Consider the following 12,593-nt stretch of genomic DNA (forward strand, 5'->3'; position numbering starts at 1 on the left):
ACATGCTCTATCAGAGGAGGCCTCCAGATAAGATAAGAGGAGCGGAATGTCTGAAACACAAACCGGGTCTATTCCTACTTCAGCTTCTTCTGTTTCTGATCTATGAAATAAATAAAAAGACAAATCCAGGGTTGTGTATTATGACCCTGGTAAATGTACTGAAATGACCTAATGTGCATGAATGTGTGTGTACACTGATGAAACTGGGTAATCGTGCTGCACCAACATGTTGGAGATTGGAAGATGCCAATTTTACCACATGAAAATTGAATTGAATTGAAATTCAACACCTGGTAAAGATATATTTACAAGTGCAACATGTGTTCGACCAGTTGAGACACATAATGCAACCTTTCACCTCTTTGGACTGGCAGAAAATGGCGCCCATGCAGATCAACCTGAAAAACAAATAAGCTGCCCATGTCTGTCTGCAGAACAGAAGAGACCTAAAACAATTGTATTTATTTCTGATGATAAAATAACAAAAGCAGTAATACAATCTTCTGCACCTCCATGTTAATGATTCCATGTTCTTCTGAGAGACACTTGGTTCCCACGGAGTAAATCCAACTTCACAGACTTCAGCGACCATGGACATGGCACTGGTTTCACTGGTGTGTTATTAATGAAGTCAGTCTTCTTGATGTATACACTGATGTACGAACCACTTGACCATTTTGGTATATACCACCTCATAATGAGCACCTGAACGCAGCACCACTACATGTACTTGTACATGGCATTGTGTGTAACATTTTACATTGAAATGTTTTCCTCCACTGATCAACTAAGCTCTGTGTTCATGTTTGGTGATGTGGAACTCTCCGGGGTCAGAAACCAGAATGTTCAACTGGGATATTCTGACTTACGACTTTGAAAGTGAGTATCAGAGATAACTCATAAATCAAGATTATGAATTCCAGAGGCTGCGAGTGTAAATAACCAAACATGCATTGAGCTCAGGTGTTGTCTGTGCTGAGCTTGTTTGTAGTCTGTCCTCCTTTGGTGATCGAGGCCCGATGGCAGGACATCACATGCTTTTGGTGGTTGTGTGATAATTTGTGGCTCGCCTGCTGCTCTGTTGAGCGTCTTCCACACCAGACAGAGTTCTGTCTGTGTTTAGGGGGAGGATGTTCTAGTGAAGAGCAGGGATGTTGCCATGGCAACCAGGGAAGTGATTTTTCACCTCTGTATTCATGGCTTCATCGCTGCCTCTGGATCATTTCTTAGCCAAAAGTCCTTCAAGCAGCCAAGCAGCTTCTGCATATTAAAGACAAGTATTGTTCTGTCACAAAACCCCAATGTATACATTTTCCCTTAAAATAAATATCTCAATTTATCAATTTAATGTTCAGCTGTAATTGGTCAACCCCCTCTTTCATCAGGCAAATATTTTCCAATAATCACCTTTGGTAACATGCAGGTGCTTGACTTTTTGCTGCTGTATCAATCTGCCAACACGTGCACTTATGCTGCGTTCAGGTTCTCATGTTTAAGTGGGACATACCTATATTATTACATATAAGTGCCTTCAGATGAAACAACCCAAACAGTGTAAACATGGAGCAGCGGTAAAGGAACACAAAGAATTTGCTGATGGTAAATTCCAAGTTGTAGAAGTCAAAGCAGAGTCATGATTATATGTCAGTGATGAGACCATGATCATGTTTGAGAAAAAAGTCATCCTTTTCCCTGGATCATGACCACAACAAGAAACCAATGACATCTGTCTACAGTTTGAGACATCCTGCTGACAGGCAGACAGGCAGATATGACCACAAACAGAACCTCCAGCTAATGTGAAGGCACATCACTAAGATGGCGTTAAAAAGAGTCCACTCTGCTGTTCTAACACCTGGGGGCGACAGCACCAGCTGCTGGCTCACTCTTTGTATAAATAGAGTCTGTAATAAAGGTTGAATTACATTAGCGACCTGCAGCATCTCCTAGAATCCCATTTTACCTGCAGTTCTCCCTTACACCATTAGAGGGCAATGCAACACTGCTCTTTCCGGTCAGTTGGTGGTGGTGAATGCAAACTTGGTGTGTGTGTGTGTGTGTGTGTGTGTGCGTGTGTGTGTGTGTGTGTGTGTGTGTGTGTGTGTGTGTGTGTGTGTGTGTGTCACATTTACTCACATTATGTCGATGAAGTAACAGATACATTATCAGCTAAAAGACATTCTATGTATTATTGAGCCTCTCTGGAAGCTTGAATAAAATCAGGCTTCACAGTAGCATCACATGTATTATGACGGCTCACTCAGCCAGGTCAAATGTCAGACCTGAATTCTGTTTGAGGGGTTTGGAGGGTTGGAGCCTGTGAGAACGTCTCCTGTGGCCTCAAGAATGATGTCGGCTAACTGCTGTGGCTGCTTCACAATCAATATGTAATATATGTGTGTGTGTGTGTGTGTGTATGTGTGTGTTTGTGTGTGTGTGTGTGTGTGTGTGTGTGTGTTGTTTGTTAGCTTACCTGCTATCTAGATAGCAAAATACTTTGACGGTTTAGTTTGTCCTGAAGATGGAAGTCAGGATGTCTGTGTTAGCTAGCAGCACCACAGAGGTAGAACCCATAAAGGGAGAGTTTCAGTGAGGGTCCAATCACTAAACTGCTTCTTTTACAAAGGTCCGGCAAACATGTGAGGATTTGTTGTCGTCACTGTGTTTAAAGTCCAGTTTCTTCTCTGGATCCAGTTACAGTCTGAATACAAACCTGATTAAGGGCCACAGATCTATCAGTCTGCCTTGATAACCTGCTTATCTTTCACTTTCCGTAGTAAACAGGAATGTCAGGTTCAGTAACTGTTTAATAGTCTAAGCTGACTCACATCTGATTTCACTCTGTCGCCATGGTAACTTATGCCCCATGGCAATTCCGTTTCTATTTCCTCATTCCCTGTCGCTGAGTCAAGTTAGAGGAGGAGCTTTGTCATTCAAGTCATGCTTTATTGGCAGAATCATCCCAGATAATGAACCACATGGCGACAGACTCGATGCCGACATGGATCAGGTTTACATTTGGATCATTGTTGTGACTTTCTTCTTACAGTGAGGCACAAGCATAGGAAACTCCAGTTACTAAATCAGAGTCAGAGTCATTGGTGCTGCTAGATACTGAGCAGAGAAGGACTGGAGGACAAGACAGAAGATTGAAGCTGCTTATTATGTTTAACAGAAAATATATTTACATGCATATAATGGCGCATATCTAGTAGTAATATCGTATATGTCTCTGCTCTGTACTATGAGAGGGGAGGAAACTCAGTTGTTCAGTTACAAATCACGATTCTTGAGGAAAAGACTTCTTGAATTGTCACGTAAAGACAAAGACACAGAAATATACTGGGACATCAGATTGAGATACTTGGTCTGGAGCAGTGACCACGCCCACATTACTGTATACTGTCTATCTGTTTACACACTGTACACACTATATTACCTTCATCACTACTGTTGCTCTATCCCACTGTTACATAGACGTCCATCGGCAATATCCTCAGTGGAAGTTTGTCCAAAGTGCCTAAGTATGGAAACAGCCTCTCAGTGAAGGTGTGTGTGAAGGTGTGTATGTGTGTGTCAGTATCAGGATCAGAGAAGGACAGCTTCCCTCCATCCCAGTCCAGATGAACTCTGACCCTCTGCAGCTTCTTCTTCACTGAGAGGAGATTGGGTTCCTCTGGTATTGTGTATGCACAGTATTCACCCTTAAAGAACTCCATCACCCATAACCCAGACAGTTTGTCTCCTTTCATCTGTTTAGACACAGTGGACACACCAAGAAACCAGGCTCCATTGTCTCCAACTTCCACTTCCCAGCTGTGAATCCCAGAGTTAAAGCCCTCAGAGCCCATGACAAAGATTAATTTATCGAACCTCTCTGGATTATCTGGAACATTCTGTTTCTCTCCACGTCTCACACTGGTCAGATCTCCAGACAGGATGAGTTCTGGTTCAGCAGTGTTTGGGTCCAGAATCACAGGGGTGTAGGAAACCATCACCTCCATCTTGTTCCAGACGATGAAGCTCAGGTTGCCCAGGTGTTCAGCCAAGTCTATCAGAGCTCCTGAGTGCAGCTGTGGATCCTCCAGCAGGGGGCGCTGCTGGATTCTCTCCACTGCAGCCTTGTAGGTGAGCAGGAATGAGACATCTTCACCTCTCAGCTCCTCCTCTGTGGCTCTGATTGTGTCTGAAAGGGCTGCGATCTCTCTGCTCACAGCCTCCAGCTTCTCCTTCATCTGCTGACTCTTCTGCTCCTCTTCCTCCCTCAGTGCAGCCAGCCTGGTCTCCTCTTCCTCATTGAGAAAGAGGTGAAACTTCCTGAACTCCTCCTTAATCTGCCTCTCTGTGTGTCGGGCCTGGACCTTGATGTGTTCTGCTGTTTGTCTAAGTTTTGTTTTTATTTTTAGATTGAGTTTCACTATCTTCTGTAAGAGTTTCAAGGATTCCTGGACTTCCTCTCTGTGTTCCTCTGCAGCTTCATGGATGGGTCTGAATCTGTGGTCTGTGTGTGTTCTTGAATCTCGACAGACGACACACACTGGCTGCTGATGGTCCAAACAGAAGAGCTTGAGTTTCTCACTGTGCAGCCCACAGAGAAGCTCAGGTCCTGCTGAAGCTCTCTGATCTCTCTCCAGTAAGAAGGACTCACACAGGTTCCTTAGGGCCAGGTTACGAGGTGGATCACTCTGTAAAGGTCTTTCCTTACAGACTGGACACTGAGATTTCTCTCTCCACCATCTCTGCACACAGGCTTTACAGAAGCTGTGGCTACATGAGAGGAGAACAGGATCTTTAAAGATCTCACGACAGACAGGACAGCAGAGATCCTCCTCTAATCTTGAAGCCATTTTGTCTCTGAGTGAAGCAGAAAACACAGCAGACGGAACATTAATTCATGAAATCAGGCTGTTAGGACACCACCTAACCCTCCAGAAAGTTTCTCAAACTCACCGTAGTTTTGAGTTGTAACTTATCTCAAATTCCCATTCAGTGAGCAGCAGGATGAAGGGACCGTTCCAGTGTTCCCAGTGTCCTCCTGTAGCTGTCCTCTCTTTCTCTCAGTGGAAGTCTTGGTTTTAGTCTGATTGTGAGTCTGTTCCTCTTTCTCTTTCCCTCTCTTTCCCCCTGTCTCTCTCTTTCCCTCTTTCCCTGTCTCTCTCTCTCTCTCTCTCTGCGGAAGTTGGTTTTAAGTCTGATTGTGAGTCTATTCCTCTTTCTCTTTCTCTTTCCCTCTGTGTGTGTGTGTGTGTGTGTGTGTGTGTGTGTGTGTGTGTGTGTGTAAACCTGTTTGTCTCAGGTGAGTCAGGTAAGAGGAGGAGCATTGTTCGGGGATTTTTATTTATTCCCCAGTCATTATTGTAAATGCACCAGCTTCATTACAAGTTGTTTGTTGTTACTGTTTGTCCCAAAGTTCTAAGTCCAATCAGTAACCAGGAGTCTCTCCCAGATTGATAATCTAGTTGAAAGTACAGCAGGGTCACTGAAAATGACTCTGGACTCCATTGCCCCTTTAAAAAATGAAGCTAATCAAACAAAAGAGGTCAACTCTGTGGTACAACACAAACTAAAGCATCTAAACATAGCAGAAACTTGAAAGAATATGGCGTTCCACAAGAGAGGAAGAGGAAGCTCAATTTGGCAAGACACCCTCTGTAATGCCAGAGCTGCATATAGGAAGACCCTCTGTAATGCCAGAGCTGCATATTACTCATCACTAATAAAAAAGAACAAAAACAGCCCATGGGTTCTTTTCGGGACTTTGTCCAGGGCGACAAGGAGCCAGAACTCTATCGGCCCATGCGGCTCCATAGATATCATTAGTAATGACTTCATGAGCTTCTTTGACAATAAAATTATAACAATTAGAAACAAACTTCATCACCTCCTGTTCTGAATAGGCACTGACTTATCATCAATCACAGGAACATTAGAAAAAGCTGTAAAGCCTGATCTATAGTTTCTCTCCAATCTCTCTCTCTCTCCTCTTCTTCATCTAAAATCATCCACTTGTCTTCTAGAGTCTAGACCCAATTCCAACTAGGCGGCTCAAGGAAGTCTTTCCTTCCACCAGCATTTCTTTACTATATAGGACCAGTCTCTCTTTGGCACAGTTCTCTAAAGTAGCTGTAATTAAAGCTACTCTTGAGCCAGGCATCCTGGCCAACGACAGGCCTACATCTTTATCTAACCTTCCCTTTCTCTCGATCCTCCAAAAAGCAGCGGACTATCAGCTGTGTGAATTTCCACATGACAATAGTTTATTTGAGCTTTTTCCGTCTGGATTGAGAGCTCAGCAGAGCACAGAGGTGTGCCACAGGCTTTACAGAAGCTGTGGCTACATGAGAGGAGAACAGGGTCGTTGAAGATCTCCTGGCAGACAGGACAGCAGAGATCCTCCTCTGATCTAGAAGCCATTTGGTCTCTGAAAACACAGCAGACAGATGTCAGTCAGTCAGTCAGTCAGTCTGTCTGTCCTCTCCCTGCCTGAGCACACACAGACACACTGAGACATTTGGTCCACCGTTGTTTGGAAAAATAAAATAATTTTCTGTTATACTATAATAACAATAAGCAGAAGCACTTAGTCAGACACACTTCACTTTGTTACTCAGCATTGACACATCTGTGCTCCAGTCATTATTCACATCTTCACTTGTGGCTCAGGCTCAGTCTGACTCAGCTGAAGGACTGCGTCTGTGTGATGCGTTAACGTGTGCGGTGTGTTAACATGTATGATGTGTTAACATGTGTTACTGCAGCTCACTGGGCACCGGAATGTTCCCGCACAGATGATCTGAGCTTAGCCTGACTGGACAGCTGAGTCCAGGTAGAACTCTATCACGCTTATCAATTCAGTTCCGTATATGCACGTGCGACAACAGAAAAAAACAAAAACTAAACTAAATGTGATAAAGTCGGACTTCTGAGGGCACCGAACAGGAAGTTGTGTGTCGCACTGATCCAACAGAACCACATACCAGCTCAGCCCTGCGTGTGTGTGGGCTCAGTAGGTCAGACTCAGCTCCTCAGCAGGTCAGACTCAGCTCCTCAGCGGGTCAGACTCAGCTCCTCAGCAGGTCAGACTCAGCTCCTCAGCGGGTCAGACTCAGCTCCTCAGCAGGTCAGACTCAGCTCCTCAGCAGGTCAGACTCAGCTCCTCTGGGTTCTCAGAGCCTCCGCGGAGCTCGAGGGTTCAAAGTGACTGTTTGTTTGTTTGGTCTCCTTGGTTTCCTGGCGCGTGAGTCATGAAAGGGGTGGAGCTTCTCCACAACCGTGAAGCTGTTTAAACGCTGAATGAAAGAATGAAAGAATAAATGGATGGATACAGACCCCCGGGGACCCAGACCCCCGACTGTCCCTTTGAACTGAGTGAAGCTGACAAATTACAGTGAAGAGACAAGTGAAGTAAAGTCACAATGAGTCTTTTCAGTTTATTTTAATTAGCAAATGTACATCAAACCTGGGTTAAGTTTCATATTAGAACACCTACTCCCCCATACAAAAGGTTTCCCCCAATACAAAAATCTTCTCATCCCTCCAGTATTAAATTCAGCACTGATTAGGCAACAAAGTCAACACAGAATGTGAAGAACCAAATGGATTCATCCAGATTTCTGCAGAAAGCTCAACTAAAACTGGTTTTAATTGAGCAGAACAGATGTAATGACATGTTGGCCACCTGGAGACCCTTTGGGGTTCAGGTCCAAACTTATCTGCTGAAGAAACCGAGATGATCCCAAATGTTTCTAGCACATTGTTAAGTAGCTCGTTTATAGTGCAGGAAACAGCAGTGTGAAGGAAATTAATCAATCAAGAGTCATCGATTCATTATGGCAACATTAGGAATGCAAGAGAATCTGGGGACGAGACAAGAAGTCAACATCACACAGTCAGTAGTAAAGACGCGTCCAGTCACAGTCTGCAAAACACAACATTCAGGCTCGTAGTTGAGGAGTTTCATACCTTTGTTTTGTTGCTAAATGAACTGCACAAAACAAATCTCATTGCTACACAACCAAACTAAGAAACCTCTTAGGAACAAGGAAGTTTAGTGTCTTATTTTGTTCGCAGCTCCGTGTAAATCCAGTTATTTCTCTATACTGAGGGTTTAGCTTCTCATCTGGGTCCAACCTCTAACCAAATCCAGCTTAGATTTTTGGAATCAATCAATCAATCAATCAGACCAGTGACCAGTTTACCCAGTGTGTAAAACCAGCAGTTACATCACTAACCGACCAATCAAGTACAAGAAAAAAAGGAATATTGTCAAGTGCAAAATTTGTGGACTGATCATTACAGGGCTTCAGAAATCAACAGATGGATTCTTTAGTTTGCAGTCAGGCGATCTCTCCCTCACACCTGCAGCTCTTCACTAAAAAGCGTCCAGCCTGTGTTTATGAAGACACTTTGAGTGTAAAAATGGAAATAAATGAATTAGCTTTCATGTCTATATAATCTTTATTGGACCAGTCTGCGCCATGTAACTGAGGCTGCTTGTTTAAAACCCACAGGGACGCAGACTGGCTGGGCGGGATGAGGGCAGCCTACCCCAAGTGCATTATGGGACGGTGACGTGGAAGGGGGAGCCTGGGATGTGGTCCTCGCCCCACTTGACCACCAGCATGTAGCTGCCTCGCTCCTTCAGCAGGTAGCCCACGTTGTACTGCAGGTTTCCCAGATGTTTGACCAGGACCTCCTCACAGGGAACCTGAGGACCATAAACTCCCACCAGCAGCATGTTATTACCTGGACAAAGGAGGAAGAGGAAGTTTAAAATCATCCTGCCACTTTAATGACCTACAACAACAACAAAACACTTGGAGCACTGTTTGGCCTTCACTCAGGTTTGGACTGTTCAGACGCCTAAACCTGCATTAATGTACACATTTGCCTCCTTGACCTTAAAGACCTCTCCATGGTAACTGGACTGTTCTAATAGCCAGAGCATGACCTCATTCCCCCTGAGCGTGATGTAACTGTGATGTAACTGTGATGAATGTGGCTCATAGGGTTTGATGCAGAGCGACAGGACGGCGTCAGCATAACAAAGTTTACTGTTAAGCTGGTTGTTATTATCACAATGTCTGATGTTGGTAACTTTGGAAACGTGAGGTGCAGTGGCGGCACTGTGTGGGCGGAGTCTTGCTCACCGGCCTTGCTGCAGTCCACGGAGAAGCTGCTCCTCTGGCCTATGAAGGCCTTGCTGAGTCCGGGGCCTCGGCTCAGCACCTTGCTGGCGTCTGAGTCGGCCGGCCGGGGCGCAGCGCTGCGGGCGAGGCTGCTGCTGGACGCACGAACCACCGGGTCCATTGTCAGCGTCGACGTCTCACTGGCGTTTGTCACGTTCACCAGTCGAGTACCTGGCAGACAGGAGACACGACCTCTCATTGGTGTCAGGCTTGAAACGTTTAAACAGATTTTCCCCTGGTTTTTATTACTCGGAACTGTAGCTACAGTAGCTTTATTGTGGAGGGCAGAACTTCTGTCTTTGTGCTGTAGATGAAGGAACCCCATGGATCCATCAGGGTCCAGCCCCGTCCAGGACTCAGGCCTATCAGAATGTAACCAGTGAGAGATTGAAAGGCTTTGTTGGACATTCAGTCACCTGTGACTTTGGCTTTGTAAGGGCTGCCAGTGATGTGGTTTGGTCCTCCATATTTGATGCTGATCAGGTAGTTTCCAGGTGCCATGGGAGTGTAAAGCACCCTGTAGCCCTCTGGAACCTCTTGACAGTCCATCTTCACCTTGGATGGGCCCTCAATGGTCACAGCCAGGGCCCCGGGGCCCGCTTTAGTGTTGTTGATGATGAATTCTGACTGTGTACCTGCAGACCAAACACACAGCCTTTAGTTTTAGGTCTTAATGTTGCTGTCGTCCTGGAGATAAGAGACCTGATCAGTATTATTGAGATGAACATGAGTGTATCACAGAGGTCAGGGGTCACACAGACACGTATCACACACCTGTTGTTCCTCTCTCTAACCCAGCTCCATACGCAGAGACCAGACCCGGCTCTCCGGTCTGTCCCGGTTCCCCGACTCTGACCTGGAAAGGACTTCCTGGGATGTGAGAACTGTTGAACTTGACGTCGATGGAGTGGAGGCCGTTCTCTCGTGGGATGAAGCGGATGGCGTACTTATCTGCTGGACACAAGGGTTCAGGTTGTCAGAGTGCTGGGGCTCGTCTGTGGATCTGAATCCTACTGAGCCACAACAGAGCTAAGCTGAGACCACAAAGGAGCGTTGTGTCAAGGATTGATCACCAAATGTAAACAGTAACAGGTCATTAAACCTCATTACTTCAACACGACACCGAGGGAACCGTGACACACGCAGAGTGTGTAGATGTGAACCGTACTAATCTACTACGACTTACAGACTAATGTGGCTTAAAGACAAACTTAAAGACGGAACTCAGTAATGTGGGGACCTGTGTGTGTGTGTGTGTGTGTGTGTGTAGGAGACATTGGGTCAAAGCCACAACTCTACAAAGCTGAAATGAAGACATAAACTGTAGGTACACCCCCCCGCCACACACACCCACCTCTCTCCAGTTCGGTGACCACACACTCCTCCAGAGCTCCAGATGGGCTGTGGACCTTGGCCTCCATCTTGCCCTGTGCTCCATTCAGACGCACTGCAAAGGATGCTGGGTGATTCACCTTCAGACCAGACTCCTGCCAAGGTCCAACACACACACAACTAAGTGGAAGGTAAAGGATTGTGAGTTCAAATGTCTTCAGTGGTTTGCAGCAGGTTGCAGTCTGCTGTATCTCCTTGGTTCCTCTGTGTCGTCTTCTCTTACCTGAGCTCCAGCTGGTGCTGCTGCAGCAGGCAGAGGCAAACAGGCTAAAGAGTGAAGTTAGAGACAGAAGCTGAGCCAACAGCATCGCCCCTGCATGTGTTAGACCTGCATGTCACAGCAGCCTGGGGCCAAACAACCGATTACAACCCCCACACCAATCAGAGAGGAAGTTTGAAAAGAACAGAGTTGTAGATTTGGAGGCAGAGCTGCATCATAGTTTGGTTTAAATTAGACATTTAAACACATTACTTTGAGGCCATAGACTACCATTCAGACTGCTTGTCCTGTGTTACCAGCAGGTTACCACTAGATGGTAGCAGAGACTAAAGCGTTCACTCCTATTTCAGTCCTGTAACACCGCCTGACAGGGGAGACACTGCTGCAGAGTTCAGCTATAGCAAAGAAGGAGTGGATGAGGTCTGCCTCTGTCTGCTGTAGCTAGGCAACCAGGGAGATCCTGCTGCTGCTGATGACGATGATGAAGAGGAAGCTGTTAAATACCTTTAAATGAAACACAAGTGAAACACCACAGTTCCACACCAGACCAGGCTTTAGTCACGTCCCTGAGGCCAGTTGCATAAAGACACACTGAGGTGGCGCTGCTGATTTGGGTTTATGAGTTGTGTAACATGAGCTAGATAAGATAATGAAGAATCCACTGATGGAGAATGTCCCTTGTGTTTGTCCCCTCACACTGCCCCCTGGTGTTTGGACCCTCACACTGCCCCCTGGTGTTTGGACCCTCTCACTGCCCCCTGGTGTTTGGACCCTCACACTTAAGGTGCCGGACTTGAGGTAGTAAAGGACCAAAGACTCTCAGGCTTCAGGGTTTCATTAGCAGAGTTCATCTGATGATCAAAAACCCAAACCGTCACACCTGGACAGAAACCTCCCAGCCACATGTTTATGCAACTGAGCCCTGGTGCCCCTGAGCAAGGCAGGGCAGCCTGGTAGTGGAGGTGTCTCCTCATGCCTCACCTGAAGGCCTGTAACAGTGAGGCGCCGGGCGTCGTTCACCGGAGCCACAACCGGAACCAAGTACGGGCTGTCAGGGATGTGCTGCTCATTAAACTTCACCGAGACCTCATAATCACCTGGGGGGGGGGGGGGGGGGGGGGGGGGCAGTATACAATGAGTTAAGACAGCACAGAGGAAACATGCAGACAAACAATGGAACAGTTAAGTAGTTTCAGGTGTGTGTATGCAGCTTAGATACCAGGCTCCTGGGCCACGTAGGAGATCCCACAGGATCCGTCTTTACGGTCATCGAAGGCGATCTCAGCCCTGCTGGGTCCCTCCACTGCTATGGAGAGACCGCCGGCCCCCGCCTCCCTGGTCCAGATGCTGAACTCAGCTAGAGACAAACACAAGCAACAAGCAGGGATGAGCCAAAGGGGAACAGTGAGGAGGTCCAGAGGGTCTCCAGCAGACACGTGGAGGTCCAGAGGGTCTCCAGAAGACACATGGAGGTCAAGAGGGTCTCCAGCAGACACGTGGAGGTCCAGAGGGTCTCCAGCAGACACGTGGAGGTCCAGAGGGTCTCCAGCAGACACGTGGAGGTCCAGAGGGTCTCCAGCAGACACGTGGAGGTCCAGAGGGTCTCCAGCAGACACGTGGAGGTCCAGAGGGTCTCCAGCAGACACATGGAGGTCCAGAGGGTCTCCAGCAGACATATGGAGGTGTTATAACATCAACAGAATCTAAAGACAATAACAGTTCCCGTACCTGGCTCTCCAACCTGTGCACCTTCCAGTCCCGGGCCCCCAGCTCTCACATTGGCGGCCCCTCCT

The 12,593-nt window shown here is 46.7% G+C and overlaps 2 protein-coding genes across 3 annotated transcripts in view; both read right to left on the reverse strand.

Annotated features, from left to right (window-relative positions):
- Nucleotides 1-2,934: 2,934 nt before the first annotated feature.
- LOC143017271 (nuclear factor 7, brain-like) lies at nucleotides 2,935-5,278 on the reverse strand. Its single transcript, XM_076172009.1, has 2 exons — nucleotides 4,951-5,278; nucleotides 2,935-4,854 (listed from the first exon to the last, which is right to left on the reverse strand). Exon 2 carries the CDS (start codon nucleotides 4,845-4,847, stop codon nucleotides 3,459-3,461), a length of 1,389 nt encoding a protein of 462 aa, XP_076028124.1. The 5' UTR covers nucleotides 4,848-4,854; nucleotides 4,951-5,278; the 3' UTR covers nucleotides 2,935-3,458.
- Nucleotides 5,279-7,400: 2,122 nt separating this feature from the next.
- The window catches only part of flnba (filamin B a), a 36,728-nt gene continuing 31,535 nt past the window's right edge, over nucleotides 7,401-12,593 (reverse strand). The window contains exons 43-50 of one of the 2 annotated variants that reach the window (XM_076172007.1): nucleotides 12,529-12,593; nucleotides 12,020-12,157; nucleotides 11,782-11,897; nucleotides 10,543-10,675; nucleotides 9,963-10,142; nucleotides 9,605-9,823; nucleotides 9,150-9,359; nucleotides 7,401-8,745 (exon numbers count right to left, since the gene is read on the reverse strand). The exon at nucleotides 12,529-12,593 is cut by the window's right edge and continues 202 nt beyond it. In XM_076172007.1, the coding sequence (XP_076028122.1) occupies nucleotides 8,558-8,745; nucleotides 9,150-9,359; nucleotides 9,605-9,823; nucleotides 9,963-10,142; nucleotides 10,543-10,675; nucleotides 11,782-11,897; nucleotides 12,020-12,157; nucleotides 12,529-12,593 (1,249 nt within the window). In that variant the 3' untranslated portion in view covers nucleotides 7,401-8,557. The remainder of the gene's footprint in view (nucleotides 8,746-9,149; nucleotides 9,360-9,604; nucleotides 9,824-9,962; nucleotides 10,143-10,542; nucleotides 10,676-11,781; nucleotides 11,898-12,019; nucleotides 12,158-12,528) is intronic. The other variant, XM_076172008.1, reaches the window with a different exon arrangement.

This window comes from Genypterus blacodes, unplaced genomic scaffold (assembly GCF_046128005.1).
Source record: "Genypterus blacodes isolate CSIRO-AG114 ecotype Tasmania unplaced genomic scaffold, CSIRO-AGI_Gbla_v1 ptg000278l_1, whole genome shotgun sequence".
Classification (NCBI taxonomy): Eukaryota; Metazoa; Chordata; class Actinopteri; order Ophidiiformes; family Ophidiidae; genus Genypterus; species Genypterus blacodes.

Excerpts from the sequence above, each read along its gene's own strand:
- LOC143017271 (XM_076172009.1), bottom strand. The coding sequence starts at position 4,847 with ATGGCTTCAAGATTAGAGGAGGATCTCTGCTGTCCTGTCTGTCGTGAG.